Source organism: Acinonyx jubatus, chromosome A1, assembly GCF_027475565.1.
Source record: "Acinonyx jubatus isolate Ajub_Pintada_27869175 chromosome A1, VMU_Ajub_asm_v1.0, whole genome shotgun sequence".
NCBI classification, from domain to species: Eukaryota; Metazoa; Chordata; class Mammalia; order Carnivora; family Felidae; genus Acinonyx; species Acinonyx jubatus.
Window position 1 is genome coordinate 121,035,454 of NC_069380.1, and position 26,250 is coordinate 121,061,703.

General features: G+C 41.7%; 1 protein-coding gene across 1 annotated transcript in view; it reads right to left on the bottom strand.

Moving 5' to 3' along the window:
* Positions 1–10,309, bottom strand: part of PPP2R2B (protein phosphatase 2 regulatory subunit Bbeta) — a 507,195-nt gene extending 496,886 nt beyond the window's left edge. Inside the window, exon 1 of the mRNA XM_027042182.1 lies at positions 10,261–10,309. Coding sequence (XP_026897983.1) covers positions 10,261–10,294 — 34 coding nt within the window. The 5' untranslated portion in view covers positions 10,295–10,309. The remainder of the gene's footprint in view (positions 1–10,260) is intronic.
* Between the last annotated feature and the right edge of the window lie 15,941 nt (positions 10,310–26,250).

Below are 26,250 nucleotides of genomic sequence, written 5' to 3' on the forward strand. Positions count from 1 at the left end.
TGAACAGCATGAAGGGGCATTGCCTTCATTGCTATGTCACACCGTTTCCTTTTGTTGCTTGCCCCTGAAGAGAAATGTGTGTAGTAGTTGCCACTGTTAGTAATCAAGAACATAGGCTCTGAAGTTGGGCAGATCTGAGTTCCAGTCGCAGGCCTGATGCTTACCAAGCATATAATCTCAGAGAAGAGTTTAATTTCTCTGGGTCTCCATTTCCTTATCTGTAAAATGGGGCTAGTGGTGTTTACTCCAAAAGGTTTTGCCAGTATGAAAAGAGCCAAGGCAGATAAACCCGTGGACCGCCCCTGGACCATGAAAAGCACTCAACAGTGGCAGCCATTACTGAGAGAAGGGTCTTTCACGTAGGAACGGCGTCCACTGAGATATCTCAACACAAACAAATACCTGGTAAATAAGCACTTGCAAGTGAAATATTAAAACTGAAGGGGTAAAATGCCCAAAATGAGTTTATTTTTTCTGTTAGTTCTCTGCTTTGCTAAAGGCCTTTGAAGACTCCTAAGGAGGAGGGACAGGAAGGAGTTGGTATCTGTATCGGGAAACGCATTTCATTTCGTGGCGGAAGCACGTCCATGCCCAGAACCCCACCTTGTAAGAAGAACCAGCTCAGGCAGGCTCACAAAGCCCCTGAATGGTAAGTAATTTCCCAAAGCATAGCAACAAGCGATGGAAAGGGATAGCAACTGAAAATAGCAAAGAAGGAGGCCCAAGAGGCTGTCAAGTTGCCCCTAGTGCTGAGCACGTTTTCGGTAGCTTTATCTGCCATGCCCCTAGCATCTTCTCTTGTTAATAAGCTGTGTGGCAAAAATAGTGCTGTCAGCAAAATGTAAGGGAAGTAAGCACAATGTAAAATAATGATTCCATTCTTCTCCTAAAGGCGCATGGTCCTTCACAGTCATTGCATACCGTGTTCTTTGGAGGCTGGGAGCTGACAGGTAACTTCCAAGGGAAGAAAGGGAGAATAATTTACTCAGCAGCCACCCAGCTGTGGGTCCAGCTCAGCTGCAAAACGAAAACATGACATGCCCAAGTCCCTCCACCTCTGAGCTGCCGGCCTCAGTTTCTTTGCATTTGAGATGAAGGGGTTCTAAAGAGAAGCTGAGCGCCATGAAGATGGGGACTGCTGTACCCTTAATCCCTAGAGGAGTGCCTGATATATAGTAGATATCGATAAATCAGATATGGTTGTTATAATAGCCAAATTATAGAAAGAGCCCAAATGTCCACTGACTGATGAATGGATAAAGATGTGGTGTATATATACAAGGGAATATTACTTGGTAATCATAAAGGTTGAAATCTTACCATTTGCAACAATGTGGTTGGAACTAGGGTATTATGCTAAGTGAAATAAGTCAGTCAGAGAAAGACAAATATCATATGATTTCACTCATATGTTCAATTTAGGAAACAGAACAGATGAACATGGGGGAAGGGAAGGAAAATATGATAAAAGGAGAGAGGAAGGCAAACCAAAAGAGACTCTTAAATACAGAGAACAAACAGGGTTGCTGGAAAGGTATTCGGTGGGGGGATGGGCTAAATGGGTGACGGGCATTAAGGAGGGCACTTGTTGGGATGAGCACTGGGTGTTATAGGTAAGTGATGAATCACTGAATTATATTCCTGAAATAATTATTACACTATATGTTAACTAACTTGGATTTAAATACAATTTTTTTAAAACAGACATGGTTGTTGTTAAACTAGAAGAGTTGATAAGATCCTTTGCTTTGCTAAAGAGACTACATTCTATGAGCCTATCCAAGAAGCGATGATTCAAAGACCAGCCACATTATTCTTTAAAAGAAATGATATTCCCTCCCCACATCCAGGCTGATAATACATACTTTCACCACACAGGCAAGGATACCTGGCCCAGAGCTCAATGAATCCCTCCCAGAACTCTAGGGTTGGGAGGGACCACTGAGCCCTTCCTTCTCTGAATAACCAGCATAGCATCCTCCCTGAATCAGGCAGGGTGTTTAGAGGGAGCCTATTGGGGGGAAGGCAGTACCACTGTCCTACCCCTTCAGTTTGGAAAGCACTTTTCATCCGTTGTCCTGTTTGGTACTTACAGGAGCCCTGCAGGAAGGGAAGTGGGTGGCTTGGCCAAGGTAGGATGGTGAAACCAAATCTCAGAGAGGGTATCCAGTTCATCAAAGTTCATTTACTGGTAAATGAACAGCCGGGAACTGAACCTGGGACTTTTAACTACAAAATCTGAGCTATTAAAACCATTCCGTAGTAAGAGACTATGCAATCCCCATCTGTTCCCAAACTCTGCCTGAAGATCCTATGTCCTCCACAGAGTAGTATTAGTAATAACCAGTATTAACTGCTACTCATTACCGTCTTACTACAGTTAACCTTTGAACAATGTGGGGGTTAGGGATGGTGACCCTCTGTACAGTCAAACTTTTGACTACCCTCAAAACTTGACTACTGATAGCCTACTTGACTCGTATTTTGTAGCATTTACGTATTACATACCATATTCTTAGAATAAAGTAGGCTAGAGAAAAGAAAATGTTATTAAGAAAATCATCTGGGGGCACCTGGGTGGCTCAGTTGGTTGAGCATTGACTTCAGCTCAGGTCATGATCTCGTGGTTCATGAGTTCGAACCCCAGATCAGGCTCGCTGCTGTTAGCCTGTCAGTGCAGTGCCTGCTTCACATCCTCTGTCCCCCTTTCTCTGCCCCTCACCAACTTGTGCTTTCCCAAATACTAAAAAAGAAATCATCTGTTATAAAAAAAAATTCACCTATAAGTGGACTCACACAGTTCAAACCTGTGTTGTTCAAGGGTCAGCTATATAACCCAGGTACTGTTCTCAGCACATAATATGTTAACACATTTAATTTATCACAACGATACTCTAAGGCAGGTACTATTTTTACCGCCAGTTTAGAGGTGAGTGAGGCACACAGATTTGAAAGTAACTCACTCAGGTTTACACAGCTACTGAGGGAGCCTGTAGGTGGTCAAGGTATCATGAAGTCCTTCCCTCAGCCCAGGCCCAAGAGGTAGAAAATTGGGGGGAAGGTCATGGTTTACAAAGGGCTCCTTTGCCTTTGGCTCACCAGAATGAGGCAGAGGAGTCCAAAGCCATTTGCCTGTGGTTGGATATGGAAATCTGCCAGCACCCATCATCTTGGGTTTGGGGCTGCCGACACCACAGGCTTATTTTCCCTGGCCCCATTGGGACCACATATCGTGTTCCACTTCTCTATTTTCAGCAGCTGTACCCTTCATTTTGTCAAAAGGTTTCTTACTGGTGAAGGCAAGGCTGAGAAGCTAGCTGCCCAGGTAGTTTTCAGGAGTCCTACTCTCACCAATGTCTCTGTGGGAAGATTAGACCCCCCCCCCAAGGATGGGCAGGAGGAGATAGGGTCTTTAGAGGATACAGGGTCTACATTTCAAGTCCTACTATGCACCAAACACTGTAGTAGCTCATCCACTCCATCAAAATGCATTTACTGAGCCCCTATTATGTGCTGGGTGCCAACGTGGTTGTTCAACATTCATTAATTTTAAAAATACCATTGATCACCTATAAATATCAAGGCCAATCAAATTTTTTTAAATGTGCCTCTGGGTGGCTCAGTTGGTTGAGTATCTGATTCTTGATTTCAGCTCAGGTCATGATCTCAGGGTTGTGGGACTGAGCTCCCCATGGGGCTCTGTGCTGAGCATGGAGCCTGCTTAGGATTCTCTCTTCTCTCCCTCTGTCCCTCTTCATCTCTCGCTCTCTCTCTTGCTGAATGAATGAATGAATGAATGAATGTCAGGGCTTATCCTAGGCATTGTGAGCATGAATTGTAATGACTGTGATAAAAATAATATTGATTGAGAACTTAAATAATTGTTCTAAGGACATTACATTTAGTACCTCAACCCTTACAACTCTAACAAGATCAATACTCTCACTGTTCCTGTGTTATAGATCATGAAAGTGATGCCCAGAGAGTTTCAGGAAATCAGCCAGAATCTCACAAATGGCAATGGGTAGACCCTGGATACAAAGATAACTAAAACTCGGCCCCAGCCTGAGGGAAGGCTCAGGTATCATAAGTTATTTACCCCTTAGTAATAATCCTGTGTGGGATAAGTATTCTTCTTCTTCTTCTTTTAAAAAATTTTTTAAGTTTATTTATTTTTGAGAGAGACAGAGACAGTGCAAGTGGGGGAGGGTCAGAGAAAGAGGAAGACAGAGAATTCCAAGCAGGCTCTGTGCTGCCAGTGCAGAGCCCTACATGAAGCTTGAATTCATGAAACAGTGAGATCATGACCTGAGCCAAAACCAAGAGTCGACACTCAATCGACTGAGCCGCCCAGGCATGCCAGTGGAATTATTACGTCCATAGTGGATCACATATGTTTAATTTCACTTATAAGGGCTCAGTGAGCAAACCACATGTGAAACGCATTTTTTAATAGAGCATGAACTCTATGGCACAGCAGTTTTTCATCAGATATTCAACGAATCAAGGACCTTTTCCAATGCCTAGGTGTTACATAAAAGCATACCCAATCCACTTAAAGGGATTCCATTTCACTTTAAACTGCCAGCCAAAGAGACTGGCTCAGGTCTCAGCGGTAGCAAAAGGCAGACGCAGTCCTTGCTCTTTCTAGCAAACCCCACTTGCAAAGAGATCTATGGGAAAGCTGCTTATCTTTTAAGGTATCCCTAATGCTAACTGCAAGTCTGCCGATTATGACTCTTTGGGGAAGACAATTACTGATTCTCAGAAGCCTCAATATGTATTTCGGAGATGCCTGGCCAAATCTGAAAAGTTGCCAAAGCCAAACCCTTGTTTTGGTTACCCATACAAATACCGACAGAGGAAGTTAAGTGTCTACTGAAGGATGGACATTTAGCACCTGTCTGATGTGTAGGTTTGGAAGCCTGAGGCAGAATACTCCCAAGTATAATGGAGAAACCTCGATCTGTACAGTAATGCCCTTGCAAAGAATGAAATGAAACATTCCATGAGTAGGTTTCAGAATGGCAAGTTACTGAGCAAGTTTGCAAAACTTCAGAGATGTTTTCATCTGTTGAGAGAGATATCAATATTGGAAATACTCATAACCCACTCTTTAGGTGCCTTAACCAAACACATAATTTTTGAATGGATACACTTATCCCCTGAGATATATGTGGCTGGAACTCAGAAAGCAGACATGCATGTGAAGTTGTGATATTGGGCAAATCATTTTAGCGTTGTGGCTCTCAGTTACCCATTTTTTTTATTTTTATTTTTTTTAATGTTTATTTAATTTTGAGATACAGAAGAGAGAGAGAGAGGAAGAGAGAGAGAGAGAGAGAAAGCAAGTGGGGGAGGGGCAGAGAGTGAGGGAGAGACAGAGAATCCCAAGCAGGCTCCACACTGCCAGTGCAAAGCCCGATTCAGGGCTTGAACCCACAAACTCTGAGATCATGACTTGAGCTGAAGTCAGACACTCAATCAACTGAGCCACTCAGGTGCCCACCACCCCCCTCCCCTCCCTGCAACCAATTCTTTAAAAAGGGGAAACATGTAAGAATCAATCTTTGTATAATCTTTTCAGGGGCCATGACCCGGTCTGAGACTAATAGCCTTTCTGAATCCTCTCCCCAGAAATATGTAAATTTTTTGATACGTAAGTTCAAGGATCCCCCAAAACCCAGTAATGGGTCCCCAAAAGCCTATGGATTCCAAGTTTAAAGACTTTGGTCTAAACTTTCTCTATAGTCAATTTCATGGGGGAAAGTCTTATTTTTAACAATTATAAAGTTTGAGATTTCTTATATGCATAGGCAGCACACATTCTTGCTTTTCCACTGGCAGGTGACTTAGCAGCTTATGACAGAGTCTAAAGGAAGTCTGTAGGATTAATAGATGTGTGTCCAGGGCTAATGAAGAGTCTTGATCCTTCAGAACCTCCCTTAAATATTTAACTTTGTGAAGGGATAAGTGAGAAGAGGTCCTCTACCAGGCTCAGAGAGGGTGTAGGATTACTAACTTAATAACTTTCAGGGGTAAAGTACTCCTTGATGCTAATTGATTGTTGCCAGCAGAAAGTAATTGATTTTTATCTCCCAACCTTCCTTAAAAATTTAATTTTGGTCATCTGTACTACAGAAGTAGTTATGTTTTTTGTCATTCGGTCAACTAGCATTGCTTGAGTAATTACTATGTGCAAGTAATTGGGAAATACAAAGATTCATTCAACCACTTTTTTGTTAAACATATTAAAAAGGAGCTCTTATTTTCTTCATTGATAATTCCAAAATTATTTAGGTCTTTGTGAGTATTAGTTTGCCACTTGCTCTTCTGGTTCTTCTCACACTGCCCTATTTCCCTGTGTATTTCATGCGTGTACATGTGTGTGTCTGACTGTGAATTCATGTTCCTTGCTACTTCATCTGTGGGAATTTGAGGAAAGCATGACTTGAGGCTGCATTCTGTCAGACAGACAGTACATTTCTTCCTGTAATCACATGGGGATATTAAACATTTGGGACTTCTTTAATCCAATTCTCCTTTTGAGGCATTTTTTTACCCTATGGACAATGTGAATTTTGCTACAGACTCACATAAGAACAAACTTGGAGTTACGAAATTGAAGAGAAATGTTTGTGTGTTCCATTTATCCCCCCTCATTCAGTGCTGTTCCATCCTGAGCCGTGGGCTTAGTTCTTATTCTTAGTTTGAAGCTATAGCCCTTTGGGGACCCCAGGAGTGGAGATCTCATATCACATTTCCAAACGTAGATGGGTTGTAGGCTTTATCACCTATCTCATAGACAATCTTGAAAATGGAAGCACGGTGTCACCATTTTTCTGGAGATGCCTTCAGGGATTACTCTTTTTACCTTCATTTTTCCTCTCTACAGCTTTCTCGTGTCATATGGTCTGTAGTTCACTTGCAATTACTTCAGCTTAGGAAGAGATATGTTGCACATTTTCATGGGTGCATGTGTTTTCATTGACACCTCCAGAACGGTTGCATCTCATTCAAACCGTCCTCATCTTACAACCATAATCCAGAATCGACTTCTCCAAGCATTTGAGTCATTCTTATAATCTACGCAAGAACAAGTCTACTTGAATTTATGATCTTGAACCAGGAGCATCAGCATCACCTGGCACATTTGCTAGAGATGCAACTTCTTGAGCCCCATGCCTGGCCTACTCAGTCAGAATTTCTTAGGCTGGAGCCTAGGAATCTGTGTTTTAACAAGCCCTCCAGAGAAAAGGGAGAGTCATGACAGGTGGAGAACAAGTTTGAGTAAAGATTAAGGCTGGAAGAGGTAATGGGACATGGGAAGAGTGAGTCATTTCATTTGTCAAGGCCAAATCGTTTGTGAGTTTACAATCCAATTACATTATTTTTCAGTCTCTTCATGCTCTATCAGAAAAAGTAAAGTAATGGAGACAGAACAGTCTTGGGGCAAAGCAATGAGTTCTTTCCTAAGACCCATGGAAACAACACAGAACCCTGCCATTGTGGTCTGCAGAAGGAATGAGGAGGATCCACAGAGGCACGTGCTAATATTAGCCCAAGCTTGGAATCCTAGTGCTGCATTTTACAGCCCTATGTTGGCAAGCAGGTTGTGGAAATGTATTTCCACAATTCGAATCAGAAGGCTGTGGGAGAAGCTTGCCCAGTGCATAGATGCAGGGGGGTGTTAATTATTCTCGTGGACACAGCACCTGAGAACTTCTTGTGAATTATTAAAATGCTGTGTTAATTTATTGTATTTGAATGTCAACTGACTCGATTTCACAGATCTTCACTTCAGGACTAAATAATAAAATTTCTACGTATCCCCTGCCTCACAGAGCTGCTGTTATTGTTGCCTTTATTGAATTAGACGGCATGGAAATTGGAATGGCAATATGTCTGCACAGATACAGACACTGAGGATTTTTAGAAATAGATGAAAGAACAAAGACGTGTTAAAGTTTGGGTCAATGACTATTTCTTGAGGAAATAACGTCATCAATTTTTCCAAGAAACGCTATCCTGATGCACTGATTACACAATGCCAAAGAAAAGCACTCAGACAGTTAAAAGGGGACTTTCCTGAAGAAAGATAGAGACCTGGGATGCCATGATATGTTCAGAGCTGCCAAGAAATGACTTGCTGATTAATTCCTCATAGGCACCTGCATATAATTAACCTCATTTGCTCCTCTGAAAAATGTGGAGGGTGAACATCTCGTTTGTGAAGATTAAAGAAATATGGGCTTAGTATGTCCCATAAAATTTCTGGCACATGGTAGTTGCTCAATAAATGGACGTTTCTGTTCCTCTTAATGAATCAGGTGTGACCAACCAGGAGCACTGGTTGTTCTACGTAAGCGATGAATCACTAAATTCTACTCCTGAAATCATTACTACATTACATGTTAACTAACTTGGATTTAAATAAAATTTAAAAATTAAAAAAAAGAACTAGAATAGAAAATATCACAGTGCATAGCAGGTAGTAAGAATATTGTTTTATGAAATTTTTTTTAGTTTTATATAACCCCTTAGTTGTAGGTTTATAGTGTTGCTGTGGAATACGGCCCAAACACTGAAATGGCACTCTTCTGGAAGCTAAGGGTTCGATGGTAAAAGAAAGGCTGCCTGTTCACACAGAGGTTTCATCCTGGTGGGGAAGGCAGAGAGAAAACAACAAGAAAGCAAAGAATATGTCCAAAAGGGATAAAAATTGTGAAGAACCACTACAGGCTTGGGTGTAGAGTGATGGGGTTCAGGGTCCCTGTTTTAGATAACGAGAAGGAAGGACTCTCTGAGGAGGCAAAATCTGAGCAGATTCTGAAAGAAGTGAGAGAGTAAGCTGTTTAGATTTGGAGGGAAAGTTGAGGCAGGCAAAGAGCAGCAAGTGCAAAGGTCCTGAGGCAGAGGTAATCTGGGATTACCTCTGTTTCTATTCTGAAAGCAGCACAGGAAGGAGGCCACGGTGGCTGCAATGGAGGGTGTGAGGGGGAACCTAGGAGAAGAAGGAGTCAAAAAGGTCACCAAGGGCCAGTCATATAGACTTCATGTTCCACAGAAAGAACTTTGGCTTTCTCAGGCAAGGTGAGGAGACTGTGCAAGGCTGCCAAGCATGACTGAGGATAATAGCCACCAGTGAGTCCTGTCTGATATCAGCATTCCTCATTTGATTCTCATGGTCTCCCCCTTGGTTGCATCAGTCTGTCTACATCCAGGCTGTCAATTCTTCAAAGGCAATTTAGTATAAGAGTGTGGCTATGGAGACAGAGAAGCAGATGTTGATTTATCTCCACTATATGCCTAGCACAGCCCCAGACCCATGGTAAGCTTGATAAATGCCAGATTTCTTGTTCTCTAAATCTATTGAAAAGATAACCATAGAATGCCTGCAGTAACTGAACACTTCTTGACTCAGGACCACACATTGAGTACGACAGCAACATTGGCTAACATTTCCTGAGCGCCTGCTCTGTGTCAAGGCCATTGAACATATTATGCATGCTGGGAACAGACTTCCTGTGTCCTCACTCCTCTCTCCTCAGGCCCGCCTAGAGCCCTGTCCTGCCTCAGTCCCTCTGCTTCCCTTCCTGTTACACACAACACACACACACACACACACACACACACACACACACACACACAACTGCAAAAGCATTAGTAATTAATGGGGTTTTTACAGAAGGTTTCCTACAGAACCTTATTCCATACAGCAAAATTTAAATTAAGGCCATTATGAAGCATTTCAGTTCTCTTTGCTCTGCTTGCCTGCCCTGTTGCTGGGTCTCTCCTCTTATGTTCTTCTCCCCGTAGCCTCTAAAATGCCCGTCTGGGGGCACCTGGGTGGCTTAGTCAGTTAGGCGTCCAACTCTTGGTTTAGACTCAGGTCACCATCTCATGGTTCATGGGTTTGAGTCCCTCATCAGACTGCTTGGCATTCTCTCTCTCTCTCTCTCTCCCTCCCCAGCTCACATTCTCTAAATAAATAAATAAACAAACAAACAAACATTTAAAAAAAATACAATAAAATGTCTATCTTGTTTGACCCAGAAATCAAGGTCTTCCCCTTAGATTTCATACTCCATTTGAACAACAACAACCACCCAGCAGTGCTTTTCCCTGTAAATCACAACTGCTCACAGCCCACACTTACAGTGACCCTGCAGGGTTGGCCTTATTATCCACCAGAAAGCAGAGAACGTTGGAGGCATATTGGGGCTGCCGCTAAGTGGCACGACTAATGTCCAAACTCACCTCGTGCCCTCTTGTCGGCCTCTGCTGCAGGCATCAGGCGTTCCTCTCTCGATGCGTCTCTGCCACAGGGTGGGCCAGGAGATGGCTCCTGTCACTGAGGAATGTTCAGAGAAGTGGTCCACTCAGCAGTTCTCACTCTGGAAACCGTGGTTTTCTGTTCTGGGACCCAGTGATTCGCCACACCTGTGCAAGTCATTTCTCTTCTGAATTTTCCATCTGTGACAACTGGACTTTGCCTCTGCATTTGAGATTAACTAGTAAATGATAAAAAGTAGGCTTACAGAACAACAAAATCAAAGTATGTGTTTTCAGACCCTCAGGGGGCTGTGATTCAAGCCCCGATCTCGATACTACAAAGCGGGTTTCCTCTTTCTTCCCTTCTCTCCTGACTTCACAACTCCGCTCTCCTTACTCCGTCCACTTGCCCTCAAGGCTTCAGGGATGCTTATGTGACAATGATCAAGGCACGTGAAGCGTGCGGGCTGTCCAAGCAATAAGTCATAAGTGTATTGCACCACTCTTATTATTGATGACCAGTCCAAGGTAGCATATCCACACCCATGAAATTGATAAGCCGGTCCAAAGTGAAACCACAGTGGAACAGCCAGCCGTGGGGATCGAAGTCGGAATCTTCCATTCGGCCAGTGACTGCAAAATTTGGAAGTGCAAGTGGCCTGTGGGGGCGCGGGGAGGGAGCCAGGCCATCTGACTTCAATGGATATCTTCGAAACGGAAGGAGAAACCAGAGGGGAAAAGAACTTACCTTTGTGGAGTATTTATTGCATCTTGAACTACTCTTTCAAGCACCTCGCTTATCATTAAACATTAATTTCCCTAGAAACTGGCCGTTTTCACTTGGTATAGCTGTAGCAATTACGGGCAGTTTTGGCTAGGCAGCTCCGACTTCCCAGCACGGCTCTGTGAGCTCTGTGGCCTTTCCTCAACAGAGAGCTTCGCTCATTTACAAGCCGTGTTATTTTTCTGGGAAACACAAGATAAATCCTGCCCCAGTGTAAGAACCTGGGTCAGACCTATAAACATGATTCTAGTCATAAACAAACTATAATTGTCAAGAGGAAACTCCATTATTGATGAAGCCCCCCATTTCTAACTCCAAAAAGGGCATCTTACTCTCTCCAGAAGCACGCTTTTTGTTTTTTAGCTAGCTGAGCTGTAACTACAAGTACGGAGAATAGCAACAATGATACTTCCTTCTCTGTAGCATCAACACCCAAAAGGGCCACATAGGCCTTAGAAGTCTGGTTTCATTCATAGCAGCCCACTCTCTCTCTCAGGAAGGGACCAGTGTCACACCTGACAGGTACAGGTACACAGAGGTGACTTCATTAAAGTCACAGAGTGAACCAGGGGCTGTGCGGGGAATAGGTGTCTGGTCTCAGAATCCAAGCGGTTTTCTTTATTTGCTCCTTGCCTGGCAATCTCCATTATCATCACCAATTCATGTCTTACAATAAACAGAACACAGAAGGCTTTTTAATCCTGTGTGTCACCCGAGGCTCTAAAAGATTATGAACCTGCCATAGATAACCTGGGACAGGTAGAATGAGGATCTTCTGTGAGAGATTGTCCTTGCCTCCGTTAAAGCCGCTGTTGATTCTCAATTACCCCTGTAAATACAGGGGAACAGATAATAAAAACGCAAGATAATCAGAAAGTCATTAATAGTGTACAAAGATTTGTCTCCAAGGATATTTGTTGCAGCATTTTCACCAGGAAAACCTTATCTCTCTTCTCTCAAGGGATTACAGAACTTAATAGGAAGGCAGCTAGTCTTAAAAAAAAAAACAGTAAAAGAAAAGAAAGAAAAAGACTAAAGCTGTCATATATTCCATACTGCAAAAGAACACCACCGATATAAGATAAAAGCTGACAAAAGACGACACTGTTACAAGTTGTATGTTTGTGGAAGGATGGGCCAATGTGACAGCCTGGCTGGGCAAGGCCTGGCTGAATTCTGAGCTGTGTCGATGGGCCCAGGGGTGGTGGGACCAACGTTCATCCTCAGGTATCTGAGAAGCCTCGTCAGAGGTACCCCTAGCCCTGGGGAGTAGATAAGGACACACACCAACCTCACACAAACCTGGTTAAGACTAATACCTAATCACTGACAATATATGAGACTCTTTTATTCCCTGGGTAGAAAACACCAGACTGGACAGATCAGAAATCCTACTGAGAGAGGCAGAGAGCCAATCAAAGACATGGGCACCTGAGACTCAGACTTTGTCATTTCTATCTGGGTAACATTGGGAGACACTGGGCAGGTCACTTCTCTGAGCCTTGGCTTCTCCCCATGAGGATGAGGTTATGATTTAACATAACCGTTAGCATGTAATATGCCTTTCATACACATTCATGAATATTCTTATTGTTGGGGTTGATATTGTTACCACATCTCAACGCAGAAGGTGTTTTTCCCATCCCTGAAGTGTGGGCTACACTTACGGACTTTCGTCCAAAGAGTACAGTATGGGAAGAAGGGAAGAATGGCCTTACAGTAAAGAAATTTGACAAACACAGTCTCACCCATGTGGTCAAGGTCAATGTCAATGGTGGTAAGTCATTCTGGTAATAGGTACCCTCGATATAATGAGATGAAGTGACTCTTTACCTCTGTGGTGTTCCTCCAAAAATTCCATTAACTCCAGCCCCACCGTGAGTAAAACATCAGAAAAATTGCGGTAAAAGGGACATTCTATGAAATATAAGACCAGTTTTCCTCAAAACTGTCCAGGTCATCGAACACAAGGAAAGTCTGAGAAAGAGTCACAACCCAGAGGAGTCTAAGGAAACATAACAACTAAGTGTCATGTAGTGTCCTGAATGGGATGCTGGGACAGGAAAAAGGCATTAGGGAAAAAACTAATAAAATCCAAATCAAGTATGCTGTCTAGTTAACATTAACAGTATTGGTTCATTGGTTATGATTAAGTTGCCAAGCTAAAGTAAAAGGCTAACAGTGGGGGAAATTGAGTACAAATTATACTATGTTTGCAATATTTCTGTAAACATATTCTTTAAAAAAAAAAGGATTGTTTAATGAAAAAACAGAATCAGACCCATAAATACAGAGAAAATAAATACTAAGCCTGGGTGGCTCAGTCAGTTGAACATCTGACTTCGGCTCAGGTCATGATTTCACGGTTCATGAGTTTGAACCCCACATCGGGCTCTGTGGTGACAGCTCAGAGCCTGGAGCCTGCTTTGGATTCTGTCTCTCCCTCTCTCTCTGCCCCTCCCCCACTCGCACTCTGTCTGTCTGTCTCTGTCTCAAAGATAAATAAACATGATACCTTCCAGTTCCATCCATGTTGCTGCAAATTCAGTCAGAGAAGGACAGATATCATATATTTTCACTCATATGTGGATCTTGAGAAACTGAACATTGAGGGTCGACTATATTCAAAAAAATTTCTAAAGATTATTTAAAAAAAATTTTTTTATATTTATTTATTTTAGAGAGAGGCAGCAGGGCAGAAAGAGAGAGAGGGAGATACAGATTCCAAAACAGGCTCCAGGCTCTGAGCTGTCAGCACAGAGCCCAACACGGGGCTCGAACTCATGAACCATGAAATCATGACCTGAGCCGAAGTCAGATGTTCAACCGACTGAGCCACCCAGGCATCCCTAAAGGTTATTCAAATGAAGAGGCTACAATGCCACTTGGTACAAGCAGTGTTTCAAGTAGCTCTTTACTCATGAAGGGGCACAAAGTAGACTTTACAGCCTCTGAGATCCAACATCAAACTAGTGTGGGACCACCTTCCCACTTGAAAAGCCCTCAGATCCACGTTTTAAATTTACTTACTTATTTAGAGACAAAATTTTAGAGCCTCCAAGGAGGCTCTGCACTGTCAGCATGAAGCCTGACACAGGGCTTGAACTCCCAAACTATGAGATCATGACCTGAGCTGAAATCAAGAGTTGGACACTTAACCGACTGAACCACCCAGGCTTCCCAGGCTCATTTTTTTAATGTATCTATTTTATTTCTTTCTTAATGTTTCTTTCAAATTTATTTTTGAGAGAGAGAGACAGACAGACAGAACATGAGCAGGGGAGGGGCAGAGAGAGAGGGAGACACAGGATCCGAAGCAGGCTCCAGGCTCAGAGCCATCAATCAGCACAGAGCCTGATGTGGGGCTCGAACTTACAAACCCTGAGATCATGACCGAGCCTCAGTGGAAGGCTTAACCAACTGAACTACCCGGGAGCCCCTCGCATCTTCTCTTTTTAAATGTTTGGCAGGGAACAGCAAGCAGGTAATCCATGCAACCAACAGGGGATTTTACACAGGATATACTAAAGCTCAATTATCTTCCTAAGACCGCAACTTTAAAAATTGACCTCATATTTACTGAGCACATATTAAATGCCAGACAACAGTTTAATTATTTGCAAAGCAATTTCATCTAAACCTCTCCAAGAGGCTACAAACAAGTTCCTACTAATATCCCCATTTTGCAGATGAGCAAATTGAGCACAAGTTATTTAAGTGACTTGTGCAAGGTCACACACGAATAACAGATTGAACCATTATAAAAAAAAGACTAAAACTCAAAACCAGTCTGTTGTGCATCCACAATCCAAAAAGAATGAAATGTAGCAAATGTTGCTGCCTTTGGCACAAAAAAAAGTTGAACACAAAATACAATGAGAAGAGAATGATAGGTCTCCAATCAGTTGTCCCCTCACCTCCAATGTATGATTCTTTTTTTTTTAATTTTTTTCTAATGTTTACTTATTTTTGAGACAGAGAGAGACAGAGCATGAGTGGGGGAGGATCAGAGAGAGAGAGGGAGACACAGAATCTGAAGCAGGCTCCAGGCTCTGAGCTGTCAGCACAGAGCCCGAAGCAGGGCTCGAACTCATGGACCACGAGATCATGACCTGAGCCGAAGTCCAACACTTAACCAACTGAGCCACCCAGGCACCCCTAATGTATGATTCTTAATTTACAGCCTTTCTGAAAAATCAGGATGTGGTGGCTGCTTCCAAAGGTAAAGATGCATTCTCACTAATCGATACTTTTTTTAGCAATTAATTTACAATGTATTTCTGACCCCTACCTCACCTCTGAACCTCAGTCACCCACTGCCCTGTTTCTTTCACTTTGGGCCCCACCTCCATTTAGGGCTCAGAAAGGACCAGCCATGGGCTGCCTACCGCCGACCGCCCACAACACCTTCTTTCTCAAAATAGCTGAAAGCTTCATGGATCCACTGTCACACCTTGTCAAACTATCCCTAGTTTCCAAACAGCCTCCTGGCAGTGTTAGGAAGCCCTCCAGGTTGGTAATTCTCACTCAAGCTGTCTCACTCCACAGGTGAAATGTTTACCCAAGGCTTACTTCAAGACAAAACTACAGCAGTCACCATAATTAGGTTTGCTGAGCAGCTTGTAAGGAACTGGACTAGATCGGTGCTCTACAAACCCTATGATAATCATCCTAACACTGATGATCAGGTAAGGGCTTGTTATCTCCATTTTGGAGTTGAAAAACAGGCTGAGAGAGTGAACAACTTGCACATAGTCACACAGGTAGTAAGTGCAGAGGTCAACATTTGAGCACGAATCCAGCTGACCCAGAGCTTGAGGGCTTCCCACTTGTGATTTTTCCTCACGGCCCATGACCTCTCAGCCGTCCTCTCTTCCCAGCCTCATGCATGGTCTCTCTACTGGCCGCTTGAGATTGTTCCTTCTCGTGCACGGTCTCACCAATCCAGGGAGTCAGCTTCCTCATCTGATAAAAATCCCCATGTGAGGTAAAGAAGGCCCCAGGGGGAGCTGCCTGCTGGTGCCACTGCCCCTCCAGCTCCCCAACACCTGTGCTGGAGCCTCAGGAGAAAATCCCCCACCTCCTGTCCTTTCAGAGCTGGGCAACCTGTTGTAAGTCATCGAAGCCCCGTGAACTTTAGTTCTTTTTTCTCCAAATGATGCTGGCTTTCCTGTCTACCTGACACCTATGAAATAGACACTGATCATTTTGGCAGAAGTTTGCCATTTGTAATTGCATTTTTAAATAAGTTTTATGGTCCAGGCACCTGGGTGGCTCAGTCTTTCAGCGTCCAACTCTTGATCTTGGCTCAGGTCTTGATGTCGGGGTCTTGAGTCCAAGCTCACATCGGGCTCTGCACAGGGCGTGGAGCCTACTTTTAAAAAATTAGATAAGTTTTATGGTCAACAAGCATCAACTGTGTGGACTCCACATAACAAGCAGTAGGCTAAGCACACCATGTCATGATTTAACATCCACAGCAATCTTCAGGTGTCGAGCATTACTGATGAGATCACTGTGGCTCCAAGAGGGTAAAGGACTTAAAAAATAGAACCAGAAATGAGCAGATATTTCTCTATATAAAATACGCTGATGTGTTTTATTAATTGTGAAGAATGAGACCAAGAAATCTAAACTTGAATGCATGGATGGGTTTCAGAAGTTATATAAAATCAGTCTCCCTCAGGGTTACCTGGGTGGCTCAGTCAGTTAAGCATCCAACTTTTGGTTTCAGCTCAGGTCATGATCTCATGGTTCATGGGTTTGAGCCCTGTGTCAGGCTCTGTGCACACAGCACAGAGCCTACTTGGGATTCTCTCTCCCTCTCTCTCTCTCTGCCCCTCTCTCCACTCACTTGTGCTCTCTCTCTCTCTCTCTCTCTGTCTCTCTCTCTCTGTCAAAAATAAATAAATAAACATTAAAAAAATCAGTCTCCCTCAGATTCATCAATTCCTGTAAGAACCAATCATTATGCTGGGCATGTACCTAAAGATAGCACATTCTTCTTCTGAGTTGCATAAATACTTTTCAACCTCAGATTATGGCATGTGATCCCCTCTCTATTACCTGGTTTACACTGTCAGCCCCTCCAGCACAAAGGGCATAACTTGTTTCTCATTCTGTCCTTAGCACCTGATACAGTGCCTGAATTGAATCAAATGGAATCTTCTTGGGCAAGGATAAAGATAATGTGGTCATTAAAATTTTACCCATTCTTTTTTTTTAAGTTTTTTAATTCCAGTATAGTGAAATAGGTGAAAGGGATTAGGAGTACACTTATCATGATGAACAATGAGTAACGTGTAGAATGGCTGAATCACTATATTGTAACCTCCAAATTGTACCCATTCTATATTGCAGACAAGAGAAAATCTCCAAAGTAGAAGATTCATGTGATTGATCTCTGGAGAGGATGATATTAACATTACTGACATTATGGCTAATATCCGTATTGATGCAATAAAAATGAAATTATGTTCTCGGAAGTCATGAAATATTGGTTACAGTAATTAACAAGAATGAAGGTACTCATTTTAACACTAACATTTGTTATTAGCCCAAGAATCATGCAGAGTATTTTTTAGCATGCAGTTTTTTTTTTTCATTTTTTTCTCTATTTTGGTCCTAAGGGGATAATAATGTTTGGCCAAGGGCATCACTACCGGGCAGATTATTTGAGGTTTACACTATTAATGTCTACACATCATAGATAAGAAAAATGAGGCTTAGAGACATGAAAGCATTTGCCACAGTCGATACATACAGCTAACTGCAGATCTTGAATAAGAATTCTGGTCGAGCTCAACTTTAAAGTCTGAACTCTGACTTCCATGCACTCAGCCTCGCTTTCAGGAGTGAAGCCCAGCTCAAGGCCGGTGGGCCTGAGCTCCACCCCTAGCAGGAAAGAAGAAAAGCCTGAGAACCAGCATCCACCACTCAGCTTGCTACCTCCCCTTCTCTGGTGCTGTTTTCATCAAGTTCAAAACCTTCTCTTTGTACTGTCCTCTAAACCAACTTGGCCTGTTAACTGTCTTCTAACTTTCTCTTCTTAATGAAGCCTTTACTCCCATTCAATCACCCTCTTACTATTTGCCTTTCTCCTTCTCCCCTATAGCTGTTGAAAAGTCACACCAAAGCAAAAGGGATATAGTCAATGATACTGTAATAGTGATGCATGGTGACAAATGGTATCTACACTTGTGGTGAGCATAGAATCATGTATACACTTGTCAAATCACTATGTTGTAAACTTGAAACTAATAAAACATTGTGTGTCGATTATACTCAAAAAAAAGGGGGGGAGAGGGGGAGAGGAGGAGAGGGAGAGGGAGAGGGAGAGGGGAGGGGAGGGGAGGGGAGGGGAGGGGAACGGACAAGAGGAGAGGAGAAGAGAGGACAGGAGAGGAGAGGAGAGGAGAGGAGAGGAGAGGAGGGGAGAGGAGGGGAGGGGAGGGGAGGGGAGGGGAGGGGAGGGGAGGGGAGGGGAGAGGAGGGGAGAGGAGGGGAGAGGAGGGGAGAGGAGGGGAGAGGAGGGGAGAGGAGGGGAGAGGAGGGGAGAAGAAGGAAGAGACATCTTTTTGGTCTTTAGTACCAATCAATGGCCCATCTTAGGGAAGAGATTTCCTCTCCCTTCACGCTTCTGCGTCTATAAACAGCCTCTGAAGCTGGAATGCAAAAACTCTGGAACCAAGTCACTTGCATCTTTCACAAACATGGATAAGTCAGCCACAGAAGCCTGAGTGTTACAAACGCCCTGCTGCAGACATGTGGTTTGGTAGCAAAACAGATACTGCAAGGGGCCCCAGATTAACCATTAATGACACTGCCTTCTTCGTGATGCTCTGACAAATAAGTAGCTCCAGGTACTTTATTTCCCAGGACTGCAATGCCCATAGCACTCTGAACACAAGAAGTAGCCTGGTATCATCAAGAGGGCAGCAATCTTGAAGCCTGAGGACCTGGGAGGCTGTATCTCTTACTGGGTGCACAACCTTGGGTAGGTCATTTAACTTCCCTGAGTCTCAGTGTCCTCAGGCACAAAATGGAGGTAATACCCTTCCTAATGGTGTACCATCCATCATGTATGTAAGCCAGACATCTAAAATTCTTCCTTATTTCTCTTCTCTTCCCCAACACACAATGTGTCTCTGAGTTCTGTTGATTCCACATCATAAATAGCTCTCAGATCTCCTTGTCCCTAGTTCCACCAGCTGTGTTAGGTCAGGCATCATGAGGTCCTCACTAGACTAAAGCTAAGTCCTCCTGGCCCATCTCGCTGTTCCCTATATAAGTACTACCATCAATCCTTTCTTCTCACTACAGTTATATATATAATGTACATTATATATTATCATATATTATATATATGATAAATAATATATATTATACACATATATTATATTATGTTATATGTTATTATATTTTATTATGTTATATGTTATTACATGTTATTACATGTTATGTTATATTATATGTTATTATATATTAATATATTATTGTAATATATTATATTATTATATTATACATTATATATTATATTATATATTATTATACATTATTCTATAATATTATATATTATATAAATTATATTATTATGTAATATATTATATATATATATATATATATATATAATTTTTTTTTAAGTAGTCTTCACACCCAGAGTGGAACCCAATGTGAGGGCTTGAACTCAGGACCCTAAGATCAAGACCTGAGCTGAGATCAAGAGTCAGACGCTTAGCCAACCAAGCCACCCACGTGCCTGATGGCAGACTGTTATCTTTCTAAGGTGCACATTTTGTCACCTTGATCCTCATTAAAATTATTATATGACTCTCCATCATTTACAGAACAAAGTACAAATTTACCAGCCTAGGATACAAAGTCCTCCATGACCTTGATCTTACCACTTAAAATAGCAGGAATCTATTCAGATGCTAGTTGCTGAAACACCTCTCCAATAGGTTTAATCAAAAGGCAGATTGGCTTCTGAAAAAAACAAAACAAAACAAAACAAACCTGGATAGACCAAGTACAATGGGACCAGAAGGCTCACATGTCAATGGAAAGCAGAAATTTCTCCACCCTTTGCTTTGCTTTCTTCCATAGTGACGTTATTCTTGACTAGGCTCTTCCTATTCAATAACAAGTTTGCCCCCTAGGAGTTTCCGGCTTACTTACGAATTATTTTGCAACTCTTTGGGAAGAAGGCATATGTTTCTAATTTCAACACAAGGCAAAATCACAATGATCTGCCTTGGGTCATTTGCCCATCCCTTAACCAAACACTGTTCCCAATAGGAAAATGGTGATGAGGCAGGCGTATCCAGGAAAAGGGGGACAGGGCCTGCTGTACCTTAGGTATATGGCTTAATAATAGGGTTACCCACAAAAATCAGACTGTTGCCACCAAAATTAGAAGAAATGAATGTTAGGATGGCAAAAACAACACCTATTTTAAGACGCTTACCTACAAGAACTTCTCTCCTACTCAAGGCTCCAAAATTTAGTGACTTAAAACTACCACTTTATTTTGTCCATGGTTTTTTAGAGGTCAGAAATTCAGGGGGTGCCTGGGTGGATAAGCCGGTTAAGTGCCCAACTCTTGATTTTGGTTCAGGTCATGATCTCACAGTTGTGAGATCAAGCCCCGCATTGGGCTCTGTGCTGACAGCATGGAACCTGCTTGGGATTCCCTCTCTCTCCCCCTCTCTCTCTCTTCCCCTCCCCTGCTCACTCGCTCTTTCTCTCTTTCTCTCTCAAATAAATATATTTTATTTTTATTTTTTTATTTAAAAAATTTAATCTTTTATTTTTAAAAATTTACATCCAAATTAGCACATAGTGAAATGATGATTTCAGGAGTAGATTCCTTAATGCCCTTTACCCATTTAGCCCATCCCCCCTCCCACCACCCCTCCAGCAACCCTCAGTTTGTTCTCTACATTTATGAGTCTTTTCTTTATTGTCCCCCTCCCTGTTTTTATATTATTTTTGTTTCCCTTCCCTTATGTTCATCTGTTTATTCTCTTAAAGTCCTCACATGAGGGAAGTCATATGATTTTTGTCTTTCTCTGACTAATTTCACTTAGCATAATACCCTCCAGTTCCATCCATGTAGTTGCAAATAGCAAGATTTCATTCTTTGTGATTGCCAAGTAATACTGCATTGTATATATACATACACACATATATATATATGCATGTATATATAAACATATATACACGCATATATATAATATATACATGCATATATATAAGTATACATATACATATATATGTGTGTGTGTATATATATATATATATATATATTTTTTTTTACCACATTTTTTTATCCATTCATCAATTGATGGACATTTGGGCTCTTTCCATACTTTGGCTATTGTTGATAGTGCTGCTATAAACATGGGGGTGCATGTGTCCCTTCAAAACAGGACCCCTGTATCCCTTGGATAAACGCCTAGTAGTGCAATTGCTGGGTTGTAGGATATTTCTATTTTTAGCTTTTTGAGGAAGCTCCATACTGTTTTCCAGAGTGGCTGCACCAGCTTGCATTCCCACCAGCAGTGCCATACAAAAGAGATCCTCTTTCTCCGCATCCTTGCCAACATCTGTTGTTGCCTGAGTTGTTCATGTTAGCCATCCTGACAGGTGTGAGGTGGTATCTCATTTGTGGTTTGATTTGTACTTCCCTGATGATGGTGATGTGGAGCATTTTTTCATGTGTCAGTTGGCCAACTGGATGTCTTCTTTGGAGAAGTGTCTATTCATGTCTTTCACCCATTTCTTCACTGGATTATTTGTTTTTTGGGTGTTGAGTTTGATAAGTTCTTTATAGATTTTGGATACTAACCCTTTATCTGATATGTCATTAGCAAATATCTTCTCCCATGCTGTCGGTTGCCTTTTAGTTTTGCTGATTGTTTCCTTCACTGTGCAGAAGCTTTTTATTTTGATGAGGTCCCAGTGGTTCATTTTTGCTTTTGTTTCCCTTGCCTCCAGAGACGTGTTGAGTAAGAAGTTGCTGCAGCCAAGATCAAAGAGGTTTTTGCCTGCTTTCTCCTCGAGGATGTTGATGGCTTCCTATCTTACATTGAGGTCTTTCATCCATTTTGAGTTTATTTTTGTGTACGGTGTAAGAAAGTGGTCCTGGTTCATTCTTCTGCATGTCGCTGTCCAGGTTTCCCAGCACCACTTGCTAAAGAGACTGTCTTTATTCCATTGGATATTCTTTCCTCCTTTGTCAAAAATTAGTTGGCCATACGTTTGTGGGTCCATTTCCGGGTTCTCTATTCTGTTCCATTGATCTGAATATCTGCTCTAGTGCCAGTACCATACTGTCTTGATGATTACAGCTTTGTAGTATAGCTTGAAGTCTGGAGTTGTGATGCCTCCTGCTTTGGTTTTCTTTTTCAAGATTGCTTTGGCTATTCAGGGTCTTTTCTGGTTCCATACAAATTTTAGGATTATTTGTTCTAGCTCTGTGAAGAATGCTGGTGTTACTTTGATAAGGATTGCATTGAATGTGTAGATTGCTTTGGTAGTATCGACATTTTAACAATATTTGTTCTTCCTATCCAGGAGCATGGAATCTTTTTCCTTTTTTTGGTGTCTTCTTCAACTTCTTTCATAAATTTTCTACAGTTTTCAGTGTATAGATTTTTCACCTCTTCGATTAGATTTATTCCTAGGTATTTTATGGTTTTTTGTGCAACTGTAAATGGGATCGATTCCTTGATTTCTCTTTCTGTCACTTCATTGTTGGTGTATAGGAATGCAACTGATTTCTGTGCATTGATTTTATATCTTGCAACTTTGCTGAATTCATGAATCAGTTCTAGCAGTTTTTTGGTGGAACTTTTGGATTTTCCATATAGAGTATCATGTCATCTGTGAAGAGTGAAAGTTTGACCTCCTGGCTGATTTGGATGCCTTTTATTTCTTTGTGTTGTCTGATTGCAGAGGCTAAGACTTCCAATAGTATGTTGATTAACAGTGGTGAGAGTGGACATCCCTGTCTTCTTCCTGACCTTAGGGAGAAAGCTCTCAGTTTTTCCCCATTGAAGATGATATTAGCATTGCGTCATTCATATATGGCTTTTATGATCTCGAGGTATGATCCTTCTATCCCTACTTTCTTGAGGGTTTTTATCAAGAAAGGATGCTGTATTCTGTCAAATTCTTTCTCTGCATCAATTGAGAGGATCATATGGTTCTTGTCCTTTCTTTTATTGATGTGATGAATCACGTTAATTGTTTTGCAGATATTGAACCAGCCATGCATCCCAGGTATAAATCCCACTTGGTTGTGGTGAATAATTTTTTTAATGTATTGTTGGATCCAGTTGGCTAATACCTTGCTGAGGATTTTAGCATCCATGTTCATCAGGGAAATTGGTCTATAGTTGTCCTTTTTAGTGGGGTCTCTGTCTGGTTTTGGAATCAAAGCAATGCTGGCTTCATAGAAAGAGTTTGCAAGTTTTCCTTCCATTTCTATTTTTTGGAACAGTTTCAAGAGAATAGGTGTTAACTCTTCCTTAAATGTTTGGAAGAATTCCCCTGGAAAGCCGTCTGGCCCTGGACTCTTGTTTTGGGGCAGATTTTTTTATTACTAATTCAATTTCCTTACTGGTTATGGGTCTGTTCAAATTTTTTATTTCTTCCTGTTTCAGTTTTGGTAGTGTATATGGTTCTAGGAATTTGTCCATTTCTTCCAGATTACCCATTTTATTGGCATATAATTGCTCATAATATCCCTTATTGTTTTTATTTCTGTTGTTTGGTTGTGATCTCTCCTCTTTCATTCTTGATTTTATTTATTTGGGTCCTTTCCTTCTTCTTCTTGATCAAACTGGCTAGTGGTTTATCAGTTTTGTTAATTCTTTCAAAGAACCAGCTTCTAGTTTCATTGATCAATAAATACATTTTTTTTAAATGGAAATTCACAAAGGGTCCAACTGAGCATTTCTTGGTTGGGATCTCTCACGTGGTTGCAGTGAGATGTCAGCTGGGGCTTGAGTGGGCTGGGTGTCTGAGATGGCTCCTTGACAAAGTGACTACTCATGCTGTCTGATGGGGGCTGAGCTGAGGTGTCAACTGAATGCCTACACATGTTTCCTCAGCATGACCATCTCAAAACAGATGGACTTCCTACATGGTAGCACAGGACTCCATGTACTGACATTCCAGCCAAAAAGGGGGAAACTGCATCACCTTTTCTGACCCAACACCAGAAGTCATGCAGTGTCACTTTTCTGCATGTTATTGCTTACCAGTCTTCCCAGGCTGCACCTCTGAATAAGAGGAAGATCAAATGATATGCAGCTACCATCGTTGTCTACCGTTCCATGAATACATTCCCACCATTTCTACAACTTTGGCATTTCTCTCTGTGTACAGGATCCTCTTTCTCTTCCTTGTCTATTTGCCAAGCTCTACTGACCCTACATGACACATCCCCACTGCAAAGCTTCCATTCTCCTCTCCACCTGGTAGTGTTCATCGTCTCCTCCGGACCACCACGTAACCTCTTTTAGAATGCCTTTTGCTGATGTAACTGTTTACCTCATCTCTATGACTCTGCCCTAAGCTCCTTGAAGGCAGGAACAGTCTTATTTCTCTCTGTACTTCACATATTAACTGTCACTCATATATACTTCCCTCATTCACTGCCCTCAATACATGTTTGCTAGATGACAGAATTAGATTATATGGCCAAACAGCTTTTCAAATGTTAAAGTGCTATTCTAACAAAAGCTATCATTATTTTACAAAACAAGTGAATCTTTTACTGAGGAAAGTGTAATAGCTTCTAGTGACAGCTTTCTACTTGCCCAATTCTAAATGGGTAATCCATTTTCCTGTCAAAAAATTATTTAAATGTTTGTATTTCTTTCATTCTTTCTCTTGCCCAAACACTAGTGATACCTAGTTGTTTGTCCTTTATACTGTATCTGTTATTTGGATCACTGTTCCTCAGGTTTTCTCAGTGAGTCACCTTTCCATGAAACTGTTTTATCAGGCCAATCCTTTACACCCTTTATAGTCTTGTAGCTAATTTTTTTTTATCATCTAATGTTCATGCAGCTTTACTTCTTATCTTTCATTAGTCTCTCATTTATTTAATAGAAATGTTTCGGGCACCTGGGGGCCTACTACGTACCAGGCATTATAATGAACCCTGGGAAACACAAGTTACAATCCATCTTTGCAAGAAATTTAGAGGTTGGAGGACAAAGATGTGGTAGATGTTAAGCCAGAGACCTGCAGAGAGGAGTACCGGTTTGGGTACCTAGTCCTGTCTGCAGCGGGGAGGAAAAGCCCTCCAGAAGGAGAGTGACCATCTATAAAAATGAAAAGTAATTCAATGAATAAAGAAGGTGAAATTTAAACAAGAGAGAGCCTCTGGGCCACAGGTATGGAGATAGGCAAGGGCAGAAATGGGAAGAAAGCAAACAGTTAATGCTCTTGGTGTTTAAAGTATGAGACAGAAAATTGTAGGTTTCTGGAGACTCAAGCTAGCAAAGTGGTAAACTGTCTTGGTTTTCAAGTGGTACAGTCTCTGGAAATCTCTAACTAGGAAGCTAGTTACTTACCAAAAGGACTCAAAACACAATTGTGGACAACCAAAATCAAGGAAATTAAAAAAAAATTATTATGCAGCCATTTATCCAAGCCAAGTGGAATTGGCTGCCTATATATTTATATTTATATACTATTACATTTATATAATAAATAGAAATATTTTTATATATTTATAAAAATATATATCCAGTCTAAGCTCTGTTTTACCATCTGAGAGGCTCTGGGAACACTTTATTCATGTATCTTCTTCCATCAAATGAGAGAGAATGCATGATATTTCTGCCTATCTCAGAGAGCTGGAGGCAAGACCACAGATGGTGGTATAAGGAGAAGTTCCTTTTGTACACAAGGGTTACTTTTGCCCCATCAGCTTCTCTGCCATTTCTACTGGTGATAGAAAACGTCTCTTTCCTTCTTTCTTTGGGACCGACCGCCCCTACCTCACTCCATGTGTGAGCAGGTGACCTTAGTGGAACCAGTCAGAACTATTTACCAGTGTACATATTGAACAATGCAGGACTAAGCATACATTCCAGTTTGGTTCACAGGTGATCAAGTAGTTCCACCTTGTTCAGTCAAAAATAAATCTTATAATTCAGAGAAAATTTGGA